We start from the raw sequence: 19450 nt of genomic DNA on the forward strand, positions 1-19450 counted from the left end.
CAGAGGAGCACGCCAAATCTATGCTAGAGTACAAGACACGAATTGTGCTATCCATCGTAATGAATAAAAGCAGACGAACGGCGACAAGCTTCTTGCCTCTGTCGTCGTGCCAGTCTTAGCATAGCTGCCACTTTCCCGAGTTTTGACACACGTGCAATGGGAAAAGCTCTGCTTGAAATGCTGTGCGAGCGGTACATGCTTTTCAGAATGCCACTTCTCATATTTGTCCGTATGGCCCACTACAGAGAGCATGCCTTCGTTTAACCAAACACGGCCTGCGAAAAGTCTTTACCATCCCTCCGAGTCTGGCGGTTCGATCGTCGCTTGGAGCTTTGCGCTTGTCTGCCTCGAAAACATGCTGCTCCGTAAACATCCCTCTGCTCAGCGAACTTTCCACGGGCCTTTCGACCTTCCACTCCAAAAGACCCTTGATGATTGCATGCTGACCTCTCACAAATTTAGTATTTCCACCATGCGTGGCAGCGCAGTAAAAGATTGGCACAATTACAACGGTGGGGGTCACAATGCAACGGGGGTCGTAACAGCGACGCTTCGCAGAGCAGCGCGAGACACTTTAGGCCTTTTCTCGACTTTTAACGTAACCAAAATCCACCCGTGACGAGCCCTCCAAGCCTTCAGAACAAACATCGGCATGCAAGCATGCGACGTCACTGTGCCTCGAAAGCATCGCGCAAAGGCCGGGGAAAAAACCTGAGCGTGTGGAGGAGGAGGTCGAGTGACGGGCCAAACTCAGTGCAGCCAGTTTCGCGACCAGCTCAACGACAACCGGCTCGCGACGTTGCCGACTCAGGTGTGCACGAGGTCGTTGCGCTTCGAGAGCACGTGCATGGCCTGGGACGGGGTGAGGAACGAGACGCCCTGCTCTTCGAGCGCCGTGCCGCCAGTGACGACGTCAGTGGCCCGTGCCGCGCGGAGCGTTTCTTGTAGGATCCAGGCCACGGGGTGCGGCATTGTCAACAGGATGCAGGCCTCCTTCACTCTGTACAAATGTTTACAGTTGGGTTTACTTTTTCAGCAGACACACAAATCGTTATTAAATTACACTCTCGTTATAAATAATCACGGACTATTTCACAAAACAACATACGTAGTAGCTAATTTTTTATTCTTAAGGTATAATCTGAGCGCCTTTGAACAAAACTCTGTAAACTTGAGAAATTTGCTGGATTGAATATGTTCTACGACGGGCTCGTCGTACCCCATTCACTTTAACATAACGAGAGTGTCTTTCCAGATAGTTGCTGCCTAAAGTTGATCCTCGTGTTGCAATCAAATACCGAAATAATGATCTTTTTTTTTTAGACGCAACGAAAAGTCTCCCCTTGTGGGTACAATCATGGTCGCGTTACCACCGGGTAAATACACCGATTCACACCTGAGAAGGATGGAGAATTCCATCTCACTCTAGACTAGACCAACAGCGCTGTAGTACTAGTACTCACTCCTTCAAGTGGTTCTCGGGTTTCTGGGAGTAGGCGCTGAACAGGGGGAACAGGTTGCGGTTCATGTCAAAGCTCAGCTGCATGGCACCCCCTTCACTGAAGAAGTTCTCCAGGATCAGCTGAAGCGTGCATAGGACACAAGAAACATAATTGGGGTTTTTGTTTGCACGTGCAGTGGAGCGTAGCTGAGCAGCATCAAACAATTTCCATCTTGGTCAAGGTGACTAACAGACAAGGTGTGTGCTTTTCTTTTTGTTATTATTTACCTGCAGTGTTTGTTCTTCTAGACGAAAAAATTGGAGCTTCAAAGTTTTCTGTTTGTCTGTGCCTAATAGAACTCTGAATACACGTGTAGCATGGCATATTGTAGATTCACAATGAGTGGAACATAGATGACTACACTCTAGCCACATTCTAACAAAGCTGCGTCTGATATGAAATTAATGTCATTATATAACAAGATTTGTTATAGATATTTCATTACATCCAAGTTTATCAACTCGAGGTCCGAGCGTAATGAAAGCTTCGATGTCGCATTTCAATCTACAAGCACCACAGAGCCCATGCGCCAGGTTTTAGGATAAATGTGTCAGCTGCGACGACCAGGTCGCTTCGTGCACACCATCTTACACCACAAGCCTGGCGTGAGCAGAAACTCCGTAAACCAAGTTTCAAAGAGGCTACACGCAGGAGCGCTCGTGGAGCGGATGCCTACGAGCCTACAAATCATGCGAGGAGTTCAAAGACGCGATGGAACACCGACCTCCTCGTACAGGAACACGCTGATGCCTCTTGCGGCCTCCTGCCACAGCGTGTTGAAGAGTGGTGCAGCGAGGGCCTCCTGCAACTGTTGGAGAGTGGCCTGCAGCCAGCTGAGCATAGGGAAGGCAGTCGGCGTCAGCCCCGCGTCTTCCCTGTCGTTCAGCGACGGCATGCAGAACCACCTGCACGGAGCACCTCGGCCATTGTGAGGAATGCAGTGAGAAAAAAAAAAAAAGAATGAAAGCCGATTCCACAACTCTGCAGCTATCCGAGTGAACAGGGAGGGAAGCTGGCAAGCAAGTGCAACCACCTGTCAAGTGTAGGGCGAGTTATTTTTTTAAAGACAATAGTCTTTCTTGGGGACCTTAGACGAAAAAAATTTTGCTCTGTCTGTACATTTGTCTGTTTGTCTGCCCTAACGATACCTCAAACCGCATTAAATGGCCAACCTCAACCGCAGCACCCTCCAATATTGCTCAAGGTTTAGCGTTCATAGTTGTGCAATTCTCAATTAAAAAAGCAAATATTGCACATATCTGAGGCGCTATAACAACACGTCTATGTTTTGTATGTCTGCCTTTATACTAGAAGAGGCACACACAAGTAACTCTAAGGACTGTAGCGTTTATCGCTACAGTCCTTAGGTGTTTTCAACGCTTTGCTACGACGACACGGTGGTGACACCTGCCCGTCGCTTTGCATTCTACACCTTATCACCTCCATGACTGGCACGCATCTTTCTCCACGGTCGTGCACGCCTTCGTTTTCGAAGATAACTGCCAGATGGCGCTCGTGTCTAACGTGCCTAGATGCGCTTGTTCGCCTCCGTTACACGCTCGAGGCACTCTAACGCAGCTCCTTCAGAATACGATTCACCGATTTTATTGCGCAGATCATCAAATAAACATTTTGTTCACTCTCTCCAGACGCAAGACTATTGTCGACATTTACAGGGCAACATGTAGATTCGGGCCAATTTTTTTTCTTTGTTTTCTGTTTATTTCCTTGTCTACACTCAAACCTCGTTAAAACAAAGTTGCATCTTACACAAAAATAACAAGTTCGTTTTAACAAAAAAATTGTTATGAAGGTACACTACCAGCACTATATTGTCAGAAAATTAGTCACCTACTTCGTTATAACTGAAATTTAAGTTATTTGAACTTATTTCCTGCAAGGCTGTGCAATTTTTTACCCTTCCCTCTCCTCTTTACCACCCCCATCGCAATGCTATACTGGGCATGGCTATGCCACGCTAAGAGTATCTTGGGGCATACCTACTTTCACCGAGTTTGGTGTGGACATCGTGAGAGGATGTGCCCTAGTGCCCCTTGCACACTAGGGTTTATTTGGCACGATTTAAATTAATTTGCTTCAAATAATTTAATCAATGTACTTCCCTCTACCTTAAACAGCTCAGCTGCTAATGGAGATGGGTAAACGCCCTTGTAACGGCTACGCTGAGCGATCACTCACTTCTCGCGCCGGTAGGCCTTGCTCTTGGCTTTGAAGTCAAGCACCAGCTCGTCCACGATGGCAAGCACAGTGTCCGTGTACAGCTTCTCCAGCAGCTGCGACACCTCCTCGAACACCGACTCCTGCAGGGTGCCATACTCAGCCATGGGCACCAGCTGGCCGCTCTCGTCCGACGGCGTCTCCGATGCAGCCAGGAACAAAGCCTCCTCCGGGTCGACCGTCTCAGCTGCGCACCCAAAATGCAGAAAGGGCACAAAAATATGCTAAGCCCTTCTTACACTTTTGAGGGCGGAGCTCCTCAAGGCCGAGGCTCGTTTGTTGGTGGCGTTGGCACGCGCTGTAGCCATAATGACAATGACGCTGATGACGATGATGATCGTGGACAATGACTGCCTTGTGCAGTATACGACGTCTCGATACGCTCTACAATTCACTTCGTGCGACTGGAAACAAACAGCAACCACCAGGGCAATGTGCACAGACCTCGTCTTTGGCAACTTCAGGCTGGATTCGATACCACAAGGCAGTAATAATGAAGGTGAAACGAAATTCACAACTCACACTACATACCAGTTATGACCAATAAACCTTATATGTAACTGCACACCGCTTTGTCACTCATTTACACGTGCGAGTGGTCAATGTCACGGGTGATTTACGATAACACTGAGCGATCCCACTGCTTAGCCTACTCATCATCATTCACTTTGTGGATGCGACGCGATTTTTTTTTTGGTTACAGCATTTCATGCAGCGCTCATTCTTCTCCAATTCAGTTCTCATTCTGAGGTTGTTGTGGCACGAGTGCAGTTCCCGTGCAAGTCTCGGTGCTGTACGAAATCCCACGCAAAACCATGGGGTGACATCGTCTTTTAAGTAGACCCCAGTGAAGTTCTAAACCCTGCAATGTTGTCATTCTTGTGTAGGTCTTGGTGCAGTTTCAAATCCTGTGCCTAATGCAACCCCGGTATACCAAATCGGAGGAAGTGAGCAGCACAGGGAGCACGTCGATTCCCTTGGCAATAGTGCGCTTGCCAACGGCTTGACGGTGCCCTCTCAAGTGCAGCACAAGGGTCCAAAAAGTGTTCGAAGGAGCGTTTTCTGTTATTTTAGGTAAAGAATTGAGATTCATTCTCGATTATTTCTGTAGTTTGTATTACTTTAGGCCCTGTTTATTTCACACTAGTTTCAGACAGTGTTGTTTTAGGCCTACACTAACTACTGCGTTACCATGCAACACGAGACAATGGATAGAGGATTACTCTAGAGGCCTGGCCTCTAGAGCGATACGCGCATAAAACATTATGGCATATTTCTTGACTCGAACCTGTCATAGTCTGGAAAGCATTCGGCATGTAGCGAGGCAGATTAGTGCACACGTATTGCATTACTCCATTGTTACAAGAGTGGGTACTGAGCATTAAGAAACATTACCAAACCCTAGTTCAACATCATCGGCCTGGCTTCCTGACAACATGGCACAGGCCTATTCAATATTTTTGCGAATAACCAGGCCACGCTATCCCCGCAAAACTTAATAACCTCACCTGCCACTGCAACTTTCTGCCTCCCCCTTGCACACCTGCCTTCTTTTGAAATTCAGGCTGTTACTCTTAGTGCGAAGCGATTATCTTTGCTTCTCGCTACATGCCCTAACTATGTTCGTTTCCTCTTCATGATTTTTGACGAAGGTGTCAGCACGCACTGGTTCCTCGTCCCACTTACATCTACGTAAGTGAACATTAGCTTACACTTAGTTAACTGAAGCAGGCTTTGAGTGCCGGCTAGCTAATATTCACCGCAAGCGTGCTTACAGTGCCGACAAAGACGAACGGATAAAGATGTCCTTGTCATTCCTTGTGTCCTTCCATCTCTGTGGTGTACGAGAGCTTAGACAGCTAGTCAACAATAGTCAACATTAGCCAACATTAGCTCACGTAAGTCGGTAGTGAGTCAACAATTGTCTGGCCCATGTTGGCAACACTGGTCCATACTGGATATCACGCTTGAGCCGGCAGCGAGTTTTAGTACTGCATGCAGTGGCGCTGTGTACACAAGTACGATGTGTTTTACATGGCGCACATCAGCATAAATTATGCACGTGCGCTTTATACAAAACATGGCACTGTTACGGATACTACGAATGCAGCACTGAAAGTCGATAATGAATGTGAGGGGTGACAGAGGTCACTACAGCCTTTGTAGCACTGCCTACTACATCTGAAAAGGGGAACTCAGGCGATATAAAATGAGCTGCTTACAATTGGCCTGTTTTGTACTTTGCCTTCTCTGCTTCTCCTTCTGCTGCATCTCATTGCACGCTTCCAGAAGTTCGACGAAAAACTGCAAGAAGAAATTGCACGGCAGTGTTAGTGTGAATTGATGTTGAGCTGCAAGCTTGGACAAGACAAACCTGTTGCAAACCTCAGCACTGCCATCTAACGGATCAGAAATTGTTGGAATGGAGAATTTCGTTTTCTCGGTGACCTGTGGCTATCATTCTAATGAAGTTACTTACATTTGAAAGAGAAAATAACTTCAAATATAGTAACTGTAATACAGAAGTTTTTTTATTCAGGCAATTACCTATTCTAGAAAGGTTTAGAAAAAGGTCATGTTTTTAGGATATTTTTAATGCATCAATTTTCGACTTTGCACCATGGCAAATATAAAAAAAAATATCGAAATTCAGTAAAACGTGTATAAACGGTGACCTGAATTGAAGCACAATAAATTGGTATATTGGAACCTACTCAAAAAATTTAAACACCCTTATTTGAGCAGAGCATTTGCAAAGCTCTCGGAAACATTTGCAACAATTTTATGTAAGGTGAAAATTAATGTTAACACGATTTCCTCCATAAAACTTTCTACCAAATGAAGCTCAAGCTGTTTTAAGTCTGTGTTTTCTTCACTCTAACATACTAATCTTCAGCAATATAAGAATAATGTACTTTGGCCACACCGCTCATTGACCACGCTACCTCTATGGCTCCTTTAGAACATAGGAACAGCTTTTTGTCAACAAGCAAACAAATTACGTGGACCCTAGCAGAAGTCATCAAAACCAACATCACTGCTGCATGTTGTTGTGGAAATTTCAAGGCAGTATCACCGCCGATTCTTCCCTCTTCATGCATTTCCTGGCTTTTTCAAGTGTCTGCTCAGAGAGATAGTGACATTCGTTACAAATTGTGACAGGGCTAATTCAAATGAAATCGCTTCACTTCTAATCAGTGTTCCTTTCAGATGCGCCTGTAATGGTACACGAGCATTTTCGCATTCTTATTCTCTGTTCTACACGCCATAGTGGTTTAGCATCTACGGTGCTCGACTGCTCGCCTGAAGGTCGCGACATCAAATCCCGGCCACGACGGCTGCATTTCAATAGAAGCAAAATGTTCAAGACTCGTGCGCTTGCATTTAGGAGTCCGTTAAAGAATCCAAGGGTGGTCGAAAACTCCAGAGCGCTTGACTATAGCATTTCTCATAATCGTATCACGGTATTGGGACGTGAAATTCCAATCATTGATCACTCAATTATTTTTTCCTTCTCCGAAAATGTCCACCGCACCCAGGAATTAAACCCGCCGACCCTCGAGCTCGGCAGCAGAGTGGCACGGCACACTGAAAACGAGGGTGCCGATCGTGCGACTGACCGGCTGTAGGCTCCACTGGGCCAGCACTTGGACCACGTAGTGGGCGGCGTTCACGATCGGACAGATGCCGACCAGGTCCAGCTCTTCCAGCCGTGCAGTCAGAATCTGCTGCAGGCACAGCCGCCAATCTTCTAAGAGAATCTGCTGCAAGCTCACGAACTTGAGCCGGTGGTAGGGCTGCTCGAGGTGGCGGTAACGTTCTGCGACGAGAAATCCAGGGAATTACTACAGTCAGTCCGATTACACCAATCCGCGTCAGCTATAGTGACGCAAAAAATCATCATCGTCACATGATGAATTCGTCATGATGTTATCACGATGTTAAGCCATGACGTCACATATCACGTAATGACTTCCTCATGACGTTACATATCGTGTGGGAACTTCATCGGGACATACAGGACTGATGCATGCACTGAAAAGAAGAAAGATGATGGCTTTGACCTTCGTGTTGTCTTAATTGAGTGAATGCATAAGGCGCCCTGTGAGTTCGACCACTCAATTTTTCAAGTCTGCCAACAAATAAGGCAGCAGAATCACAATTATGTCTCAAGCTCACTGTAGTTTCATTCGTGGAAAAAGCCGTTCACAAGACGATCCATACAGCAGACTTCAGTCGGTCAGTGCTAACAGCTTTTTGACATGGCTTTTTCTACCAGGGAAATGACATTAAACTGAATTGAACGACACATCTTTTGGCAATCGGGGTGTCCCTCTTCAAAAGGGCTAGGCCCATTGGTCAGCACAGGTTAGCACAAATGATGCGTTAAGAGCATCACCAGACCGGCATTAATTCTACTGGAATGTAACACCATGACTGCAGTCTAGCGAACTAGCACATTGTCATCATCTTCTGCTTCGAGCCCTGTTAGTAAATCATAATACACAACACTGGTTAAACGTACTGACACTGGGTATTAGGGGAACTAGATATTTACAATAGACCCTCAATACTTCAAACTCGAGGGCACCTCAGAATTTCATCCTGAGGTGCATCAGTATGCGGGATAAATCAGGGAGTTATCCCGCATATTCTTTACTACAACCTATAACAGCATACCAACTAGCGTTGCGATGTTGATTGTTTCTCAGTGCTGCAGAAACATTACACACGGCTTTGCATAATCGCCAGTAAACACAATGCATTCAAGTGTGTGTAATTAAAGGTCGAAATGTGCAGCATCCCGTGACAACTGCTAGCCTCATCCATTTTTAAGACATTTTCCTACATGACATTTATGTATTGCAGCAAAAGCGACCTTAAAATGCATCGAAGCGATCAACAAAGGCACAATCGTTTTTCATCCTCGGTCAGCATGTGGTTGTTGGTGCGCACGGTTTGGCTAGTCTGGCTGTTTTGTAGGCAGGAAATCGGCCTCATCCGCGACTGTGAGTGACCTAAGAGCATCGATGTTCAGCTAGAAGCGACAAAGATTCTAGACATTTCTAGGCTTAGACAAGCAAATGTTTCAATTAGCCAAATTTGTGCAGTAGGGCAGTTTGAATTAAGGAACCTAAAAATACATTGAAAATGCAGCGGGGCTAACCAAAAATTTCGGTTTGTTTGAATTAAATGAAAGTTTGAATAGTCAAAAGTCTGCTGTACACATTTACTTGAACCAATTGCATTAACAATACAAGTACACTTCCATGAACACAAGAGAATTGATTGATTGATTGATATGTGGGGTTTAACGTCCCAAAACCACTCTATGATTATGAGAGACGCCGTAGTGGAGGGCTCCGGAAATTTAGACCACCTGGGGTTCTTTAACGTGCACCCAAATCTGAGCACACGGGCCTACGACATTTCCGCCTCCATCGGAAATGCAGCCGCCGCAGCCGGGATTCGAACCCGCGCCCTGCGGGTCAGCAGCCGAGTACCTTAGCCACTAGACCACCGCGGCGGGGCATGAACACAAGAGAAGAGAAAGAACATAAAGTAAAAGAGAAATACAGTAGCAAGCCTTCTTTGTACATCGTCCTAGAACTTCTTGCTCATTTGGCTAAGCCTGTTCACCTGTCATCGCAGACAGGATCATCATGAACGAGTCAGCACACTCGGGAACTTTGAGCTCATCGATGTCGCCTTCCATTGGGAATCGTGGTTTCCATGCCGTAGGAGACGATAGGAGGACGTCACGCTTCTCGTCGGCATCTGTGTCACCAACAATGAAAAACAGTCAAACGAGGATGTCAGCGAGATAACGTAGGGTATTAACAAATGAATAAAACGAATGGCATAGCTCAAACATGGCAGAAGCTGGGAAAGATGAAGAGCATTGCAGCTGTGGTCTAATGATGACATAAAATGATGACTACACCCTGACAGAGGAACGATTCATTGCCACCCATTCTGCTGGAGAAAAAAATTATTGTCACATGCCAATGGTGGTGATAGTTACGTAATTAGCGTGGACTGCAGAACACATTTTGGGCTAATTAAGACAAGGAGGTATTGCACTGCAGTCACATCATGAATTAAGTCACAAATGATAAAAACAGTAGCTTTTACACTTCCCTTCAGCAATACAGGTGCAAAATTTACATATTCAAAAAGAAAATGAAGGAATGCTAATGTAACTGACATCTGTTTATTGCTTTCCTGATACTTTCGATTCAACATTTAGCTGATTTGGACAATTTTTCAGGTCTCGTGAAATCTTGATTAATGAACTCTTACTGTGAACTGATAATGCTAAAGTCTGAGTGAGAGTAATAAATGAATTTCTGGGAGCAAAAAACAATGGCATCATATCAATCTCTAGGAACCTTCCCGCCAACCCACTGTTTCGGAAGTGCTTGTTGTGTGCAAGAAATTATGGTACCAATACGAGCGGGGTGCATATGTGAGAAAAAACTGCTGCTTCTATGTCGGGAAAAATACAGCTCGTAAATGACTGCAGGGTGACCCCTCACCCTGTCTCCCAATAACTCGTTAAAAAAATTCTTGAGTCTACGGATGGGTGATTCGATGAGCACAACAGAGTTTTATGCAATATTTATTAGAGGGAACTGCGGTTCTGTGGTTATTGAGCCACCATGGCAATGATGGGTATTATATAATAATCTCATTTTAACAAAATCACATGTGACACAAAAATAACTTCAGCATATCCAACAACTCATTATAAACATATATTTATTCATGACAAAATTATTCTTCACTTATTGCGTTGTAACCGATATTTAGTTACCAGTGTATGTTGTATCGAGGTATGAGTGTACCTGGACTAGCCTTGTCTTCGTGCTTGCGACATCGAACGCACTTGTGACTCAGTACATTGTATTGTTTTGGATTGTGTTCTGTGGATAAAGGGCTGCCTCATGGTGAGCCTCGCGAGTCGATTCGAATCGGTCGGCCTAAAAGAACCGATGTGGTGGAGTGAGAGTGCTGAACTTCGTCTTGGGGCAAAGCGACGACAGGCCACATTGCCCCCCCCCCCCCCGCAAAAAAAAAAATCTTAGACAAATTCTTGCACTACCCATCATTCCCACACTTGGTGAAGCATCATGCATGGCAGCTTCCACAGACGCTAGTGCAAGATTTTGCTCTAGTCTACTATTACAAAACTCTATGGCAAGCACATCCTATGTCCACATACATTTCTTCTCCAACGCGATCCACCGGATGAAGCAGTGGTCCGCGGTGAGCACGTTGAGGATGCAGGGATAGAAGGGCGGGTAGCCCTGGCTCCGCAGCTCCCGGTCAAACAGGAGCACCTCCTCAATGGCATGCGTCAGCAGCTGGTCGTCAGCGAGCAGTGACGGCAAGTCCATCTGCAGCTTGTGGATACCGATCTGGACCAGTCCACGCATCAGCTCCAGCTAAAAAGGAAACCAATTTTTCGTCTAATTTTTTTCTTTTACCTGTTCAGCTTTCTTTTTTTTTTACTGGCATCATTTCGATCACTGACATAACTGGAATCCTCAGAAAGAATTCACCAGTCAAACAGATGAAGGACAAATTAGACTAACGGCACACACTTTGACTGAACTACTGACCAAGCTTTGTTAACAAACACCATTTCCCAAAAAAACTATGAGCACATGCACAATAGAAACAAGAATTGAAACATATTATGGAAGATTTTCTATTGTTGATGGGCCCCTAAACCCACCGTGGGTCGAAATTCCGTTGCGGTGAGGAAGTTGTGCTCGAGTGTACAATGACCATGAAGCCAGGAGAATTTTTGGTAACGGTCCTGTAGTAGCGGAGTTGGATGCGTTTGATTATCGAAATGCGGCAACCACTCTCTTCCGTTCTTTCTTTCGCTACCCTTCGTTGCTATCCTCACCAAAAGCCGCTATGCCCTCTCCCCGAGCAAAGCCTCCCAATTTCGCACGGCACACGTCATCACCAACGCACTGCTCGAAACACCGTCTACTTCCGGTCGCCACGACTACGTCCCTCCGATGACTGTGTGGTCATTAGCGAACCGCTGCTGCTGTGCCAGCCTGTGACGGTATGGATCCTGTTTTACTGGCAGCAGTAGCTAATCAGCAAGTGCATGCTTGCATGCAGGTAACACGACGAAGAACAACAATCAGCGCAGACAGCTGCTTGCAGACTAACCAGAAGTCCTACGCTCTCGCTCGACCAATCACAGCGTATTCGTACTGTGTGTCAAAGATTCGTACATTGTGTCATGTGCTGCGAATGGTCTGGAATTTTACTATTAATTCTTGTTAGTCGAGAGCCTCGACTAGCGAGTGGCAGCATTTTCTCAGCATGCTGAAAAAGTGTTGCAGGGCCTCCGTACGTTTCACCCGACCATACATTGCAAAGGTGTAATAACTCCAAAAAGCATCGCTTACCCTCGCCTGCATGCCTTCCACACCTGCTTTGACGAGAATCGCCTGGACAAAGCGATCGCAGAACTCCCCGTGATCAGTAGCCCAGGTCAGAATCTGGCTCAGGTACCACTCGGGCTGCAAAGGTTGAGCAATACCGCGGTTTGATACGTTCCCCTTACTTATTGTTTGTTCCGAGCACTGATATCATGTTTCGTTGTTCTGTCTCTTCAGGCATGAGCATTACCTGGAAAGTCCCAATGGAACATGAAACATGTTTGGGCTAACTACAACACATCTTTTCATTTTTTGTTGTTGATTAATATAATATCCGCTGCCCCTCCCCGTTGGAGCGAGAAATTAACGGGCTAGGCTGAATCGGGCAAAAAGAAAAGACAAAGTGCAGGTTGCTACTACAATTAACACTGCCATCCTTTTCCTTGCAGAAATATTGTGGATCCCGAACAACTTTTGGGAACTGCGCAATTTGCGTTCTTTTTACGATGTCACGTTACAACTGCCTTTCCTTTAGCAGAAGAGTCAAGTAACGCTCGATGATTCAAAGGCGTTCGTTCCAGCAATACCGGTTCTCCCTTGCCCTACCGAAACACTACGAAAAGAGCAGAGCAAAATAAAGAAGACGGATTGTCAACATGACATTGTTCTCTATCGCTTGTGGAAGTTGCTTCACTTTGTAGTTTTCGTTAGTGTTGCTTCTGCCCATGACACCCATGCCCTGACCAGTAGCGCAATGTTACGACAGAGCAATGGCAGTGAAAATTACCAGTTGTTTAACTGAACAACAGCATTGAAATATGGGTCAATATTAGGCCTACGTGAATTGCAAAATTTAGGTTTTGAAGCAAACTGAAAGCGAATAGTGATTTGGTTTCATAATTTCTAATAAAATTTGAATAGTATGTATATCACATAATGAAGCAAAATGAGCACATTTCTCATGACCTGACTAACTTGCACAATTATATTTTTTTAATTAGACCAAGACATCTATGAATGCCATGCTTTTAGGTTCTGACTGAACTGGAAGCAACATTAAATAGTAGCAGGATTGGACTTTTGGTAGAATGCAAGTGGTAGCCTGTGTTACATTTTAAATTGCACTAGTAGCATATAAGCTGGTAAACAAGCTTTTAAACTAAAAGGAAAAATGAGGAACTTATGTGAAGGTAACATGTTCATTTAACATTGAAGTGGGGCTTCATGGCTGCACAGATTTCAGCTGAATGGGTGTATTCGCCGTACGATACCCCCTCCACCGTAGTAAAACCACCTTAGCAGAAAATTCAGATGCAGTTTACGTTTCTTTGTTCATTTTAATTACTTCCAAATTCTGAATAATTTATATTTGCATTGAAGCGAATTGGAATACAGTAATATTCATTAAAATATTCAAAGTTCTCACATATTTTCACGCGCCTTGCCAATATAAAGCACAGCACATTGTGCAGCATTCATGTGCCCTTGTTCTATTTCGTCTCACCTTTCAGCACACCCTTTTGCAATCATAACCCGATTAGTGGGCCGGTTAGCTCCTTCAAGGGTCAACTTGTCGGCTAGTTGGTTTAATGGATCGTAGGGAAACAGCGTGAAAGACTGGGGCAATCAAGGCTACTGTGGTTCTGTGTGTGCCTCTATTGTCCTGGTCTTTCGTGCTCTTTCCCTATGACAGTCAGTTCCCGCTGACCTTGTCGAGTCTGTTGGTCTGACGCTTCCCGGTGAAGTGGAAGAGGAAGCGCTTCTTCAAAGGTCGTAGCATCAGTTCCAAGGGCAGCACGGATGTCGTCGACCCAACGTCTAACTGGGAGCCCTCCAAGCCTTCCCTGTTCATTTGGGGGTGCCACGAGTTAAGGACGGGGCCACGTTTTGCTTGCGAGAGCTTGAGTCGCATCCCTTGGGAAAGAAGGCCCCAGTTTTGGTGTGGAACACAACAAACCTGATTCGAGCCAAACGATCTGTGTCTGTTGACGCTATAGGTCGACAAACTGGCTCATGGGTCGACTAAAACTCACTCATACTCGGATCAGGCCACGAGTCTGAGTGATTCCGAGTGCGCAACATTTTGGCAAGTACGAGTCTGAGTGAGTCTGGTTTAAAAAAAAAAAGTTTACCGAGTCCGAGTCCAAGTGACTGCAGTTTAGGAAAACTTTGGCGAGCCTGTAAGACAGAGTCAGTGATCTTCTGGGTCTACCTCGGTACAAGCTGCTCGGCCAAGCATAATGCAAAAGCAAAAAAGTGTAAGCGAGCATACACGGCAGCATCAAACTGAAAACTGCATAGCAGGGCGTCTAACTACGCCCGAAACCTCAAAACAAAGAAGGATACGGCAGCTGAATCTTGTGCAGGTTGATGAAGCTCTTCTCGAACGGAAGCAACAGCTCCGGCGTGTACGAGACCGGCGCACTGACGCCCGTGTTGAGGATGGGCCAGCCCATGGAGTGCAACACCTTGTTGAATTCCCTGCGCACGATGAGAATCGGCGCAGCAAAGTGAGAGACATCGGAACAAGGCCGACACGGCCAAGGGTGTACTAACACCTCAGTAAAACAAACACGTAAATGACTGATTGTCAGTTATGAGCAAGCGAAGCAGACTCTTGTTAAGTAAACGAAACCTTAAGGGTCCAGTGAAATATGTTCTGTTTAACAGGATTTACGTTAACTGAAAGATGAACAGGGGCATGGGCTTCAAATATGAAACTAATCAGGACAGTGGCAGTTGTTCTATTTAAGCGGCAATTCCATTTAAAAAATTTTCATTTGTTGAGAGTTTACTGTAAATGAAGAATAGTCTTACCATGGATACAGCATCATGAACATACGTTTATAATAAATTTTCGGATATAATGAAGCTACTTTAGTATCAGATAAGACTGTTGTGATGAGACTTAAGTGTGAAATGAAAAAGAAAAAAAAAAGCATACAGTGAATTTCTTCAAGAAAAACAGCCACAGTGTGCAAAGCCTTTGCTGGACTAAAGCAGCCAACAGAGGCCCTGGAGTGTAAAGAGTGCTGAAAGAAAAATAGATCTAACAAAAGGTGTGCAAGGGAGGACACAAGAGTGTCATCGTCATCAGCCTGTCATACAACCAGCGCAAGACAATGGCCTCTCTCAATGATCTCGAAACTGTCCTGCCCTGTGCGATCCGATTCCATTTTACGGCTTGAAACTTTTCAATTCCACCACTCTCTTTCACCTTTTGCCTTTCTAAGTTGCACTTCCCATCTCTTGGTGTCAATTCTGATGTTCCGACTGACTACTGGTTACCTCTAACAGAGCCAAAGCAAACTTAATCTGGCAAAAGTGTACAACGAAGAGCATGGTGCAAAAATTGTGTCAAAAGTAAACTTCCTTTGGCAGATGCAAACAACTGATGATACGGTGTAAAAACAGTGTCAAAAGAAACTTTCGTATAAAAACGTATAAAAAAACAGAGTATAAACAGTTTAAAAAACTCATTTGGGCAAAAGCATACCACAGAGAACAAGGTTTGTAAATTGTGTCACAAAAAAACTTATTTTGGAAAAGACATACAATAGATACGCATGGTGTATAAACATCTCCAAAAGCAACCTTACTTCGCTAATGCCATACAACAAGGAAGCTCAAGTGTATAGGTGACGCAAGAGTGAAAATTCCGTTACGGATGCACAACAGAGAGACAACTCACTTTTCAAACTTATCCCTGAGAATTTGGTGCCAGTAGAGGATTGTTTCTCGTAGAAAGTTGACGAGGTGGATGCATGCCGACGCACGCACTCTCCGCCACACTTGCAGCAGGAAGGAGACATGCGACACGGCTTGTTCGTCTTGGCCTTGGCTCATCGCTTCCTCAATAGACTCGCTGCAGCAAACACAAGCGAAATCTTTTATAGAAGGGGCCCTGCAACACTTTTCTGCATTATAGTTGTAATAGTCTCACTATAGGCGAACAATGCTTAGGAGATTACTTGGGGCAAAAATTTTTTTTTGAATCCATCAAGCACGAGCAGGGATTTGTCGTATGCTTCAGGCACTTTCTCAGTCTTTTCGTGCCAGCGAGGAGTGCTCTGACAGCTACATAGAGTGGGCGGATGACAAGTAGGCCAGAAGATGTGTCCCTGTGCCAGAGCGCATTATGACTTTGAGCGCTTTCTTTTCTTATTCCTTCAAAGGCAGAGCCTGTCCAGTGTGATCACGAGCGCACAAGCGAAAACGTGGTGGCAAGGGTGAGTTATGCAGATGCAAACTACCTACCATGAGAAATGAAATGATGTAAAATGGTGCAATGCAATTAGAGTAAACAAACAAACGAGCGCACCTTGTTTCTTCGATCTTGGCTATCCACTGTAAGTATTGCTTCAGGCGGAGCAGTTTCTGGATGTCGGCGAGGGAGCTTTCAAACTCCTTTTTCACCAGACTGGCGTTGTCCAGGTGCGCCGACACGTCGTTCAAGATCTTGCCATGCACGCCTTCCAATATCTGCATCTTTTCCAGCGACTCCCGCGCAAATCCGAGCAACCCCTTCAACTGCTCTGGATCGCTACCGCCTTTTGATGATTTCAGCTTTTATATGCAGAAAAAAAAGGGGTGGGGCGGTGGGAGAGGGTCAATTAAACAAGTATTGACAGAAAATTTTGAAGGCGAAATAACTTTGTGGGATGGATTTGCATGGCCACACAAGCGTGATCTACAAAATATCAGCAACTGATATAACTGAAGAAAGGGTAAGGATGAAACCCACATAAACAAAAAAAAGGGGGGGGAGGATATCAGCAACTGATATAACTGAAGAAAGGTTAAGATTGAAACCCACATGAACAAAAAAAAAAGGGGGGGGGGGGAGGGACAGGACAGGAATGCTCTATCCTGTCCCCTTCTTTATCAGTTTACGTAGGTTGCATTCTAAACACTTCTTCAGCAAGAACCAACTAGCCCAACAACACATTGTAGTGATTGATATTGCGTAGAACACTTTCACAATCAGTTTTTAAGTGCGTGTCATGAAATTGTGCACGAGACGGCCCACCCCTCGACAATGACACCAACTTGTTTTCATGACAAAGAGTCAACTGTTACCTGTGTCAGGTGTTTGAGTTGGCTCCTGTGCAAGAAAACTCACTCAGCTAGTAGACTTTTCGAATAGAGAAAGGGGCACCTCGGTTATGGACTTGCACAAAAGCGCGAAGACCGACTTCCTCGCCTCAATTTTGCCTGGGCAGTGTACTTTTGGGGGGTCACGTACATTTACAATGTTCAAGAGGAGATTATATAAGCACCCAGAGAGCCTTTGTTAAACAGAGTTGCCCATGCAGTGCTCACATGAATGCGGTTTTGCATGCAATGTTAATTTACACAAGACCCATTCTGGGTCCCACTCCAATTGGCCCTCTTTGGAATATAAAATGTTCCTAGGTGCTATAAAACTGTCTCAATACAACTAACCCTCATGCACTTGAGCAAACGAAGTTCTCAGCCGTGACAAGTGGGTGACGGAAGGAAAAAAAAAAACAGTGTTTAAGAGGTGGGGACAAGCAAAAACTATACACGATGGGCTTCGTGTGTCGTTGTTTTTCGTCCCTACCTCTTGTGTGCTGGCTTTTTTTTTTTTCATTTCGTTACGCAGTACCAACAGGTCGAACGTTGTTCACTTTTACAAGTGGGTCATTGGCTGCTTATCACAGCAGAGAAAGCAAGATGTGAAAATGTTGGCCAGTACTCTATAAAACTTAGATTCAGAGATTTCATACGCCAGAACTACGATACGAGTATGATGCGGAAATTCGGGTGACGATGAAAGCTTGACACGACGAAAAATTCGTGTACGCAGGGAATCACTGGAGCTAATGTTTACAGAAGTCCTCTCCCCCGACCAAAACAGAAGAGCAGGAGAGGGCAAGCATGAAAACGGGAAAGGGGAGGTAGAGTGAAAAGACGAGAGACTGCGCCGTGCTCCCGACCGGGTTGCAGAAATTAGGTGCCTTTTCTTATCTTCTAACCACTACCACCACCAGTTGCAACCCCGGAGACAGAGCTGCTCGTCGAAACATCGGCTAACGCGACATTGTGTGTTACAAGAATTTTTCATCGATGCGATGAGGAGGTAAGCAGAAGTGAGAGACTGTGGGTGGTGTTCCTTAGAGCGGACCGAAATCTCAATACACAGTCATGTTTTCGCACTCGGCCGCGGTCTAAAATGCAGCCGCCGTGGCTGGGATTTAAATTCGAGCCTAGCGGCGCAACATCTTTTTTACCTGTTAAGCTACGGCGGCGGGTAGGTGTGGAGTAAAAGCGCGCAACACGTACGGACATCGGAAACGGTAACAGATTGAAAAAGAACGATTTTCGTGGATACCGGAGTTGAGAGAAAAACAAACAATCGCGCCCCAGTGGGAGTGATGCACTTACTCTTTGCTCGATCTCTTGCTTCCTAACCATCAGCGAAGCATGATAGTTCTTCGCCTTGCGCAGATTTTTCACGTCGTTCCCGAATTCTCGATTCAGCTCGTCCGCCACGTTTCGTTCCATTGCGGTTTTGTTTCCTTCCAGTCCGTTTCTCTTTCTTTCTTCCTCTGAACGAGGTTTCGATCGACAAATAAATCGTGTTACAAGCAGCCGAGCTCGGTTCCCAGCTAGCGCTAGGGAGCCGCCATGTTTAAAGGGAAAGCACGCAAATTTAGCTACCCATTCTATCTTTAATGTAGTGAAAGTTTCACACATTATAAAATTTTGGGATATTTGTTATTAACGTTCAACATTAAAAAATTTGCGTTATTTAAAATGCCTTAAATATTTTTGTATTTTAACTATTGCGTTTAGTTGTTTAATTTTTTTTGTATTGTATGCTTTGTTTGCTGCGCAACTTTCACTCACGAATCAACGACTTTGCAGTGTTCGTGGTTAGGTGTTCGCGCTTTCGCATGCAACGCGCTGCGTGTGTTGCTGACGTTGGAGCGGTGTTGTCCGTTTTTGTTTTTTCTTTTGAGAAAAAAGGAAACTAGGAAAGCACGTTTTCGCCTGGACGCCAGCAGCAGTGTAAGTATGCGAGATTCGTCGCCTCGCATTCGAGCCGCGAAACTACCCGTTCATGATTTCCCCGACTATTGGGGCGCGCTTGTTGACTTTTTTTTCATCGCGCGGAGCTGAGCTAACAGCTGCGCGGTGTCACATAAACGAGTCTCACGCGCCAATATGGCTGGGATCGTAACACGAGTAACGACTTTCGTCGGATGTCAGAACGGTAGCCAACGATCTCCGAAGTAGTACATAACTGCGGGCATCTTGTCAGCTGGTACGCGG

The 19450-nt window shown here is 45.3% G+C and overlaps 1 protein-coding gene across 1 annotated transcript; it reads right to left on the reverse strand.

The window, feature by feature from the left end:
* Positions 1-416: 416 nt before the first annotated feature.
* Rint1 (RAD50 interactor 1) lies at positions 417-18821 on the reverse strand. Its single transcript, XM_037431271.2, has 14 exons — positions 18560-18821; positions 16473-16717; positions 15843-16016; positions 14498-14632; positions 13860-13995; positions 12179-12292; positions 10966-11188; positions 9381-9518; positions 7361-7560; positions 5963-6044; positions 3702-3927; positions 2227-2407; positions 1464-1582; positions 417-1000 (listed from the first exon to the last, which is right to left on the reverse strand). Exons 1-14 carry the CDS (start codon positions 18677-18679, stop codon positions 808-810), a joined length of 2286 nt encoding a protein of 761 aa, XP_037287168.2. The 5' UTR covers positions 18680-18821; the 3' UTR covers positions 417-807.
* Positions 18822-19450: the final 629 nt, after the last annotated feature.

This window comes from Rhipicephalus microplus, chromosome 7 (genome assembly GCF_043290135.1).
Source record: "Rhipicephalus microplus isolate Deutch F79 chromosome 7, USDA_Rmic, whole genome shotgun sequence".
NCBI classification, from domain to species: domain Eukaryota; kingdom Metazoa; phylum Arthropoda; class Arachnida; order Ixodida; family Ixodidae; genus Rhipicephalus; species Rhipicephalus microplus.

Coding starts and splice junctions, on each gene's coding strand:
- Rint1 (XM_037431271.2), bottom strand. CDS start 18,679: ATGGAACGAAACGTGGCGGACGAGCTGAATCGAGAATTCGGGAACGAC. Junction 16,017..16,472: donor GCCAAGATCGAAGAAACAAG/GTGCGCTCGTTT, acceptor TGTTTGCTGCAG/CGAGTCTATTGAGGAAGCGA. Junction 2,408..3,701: donor AAGGCCTACCGGCGCGAGAA/GTGAGTGATCGC, acceptor TGCTCCGTGCAG/GTGGTTCTGCATGCCGTCGC.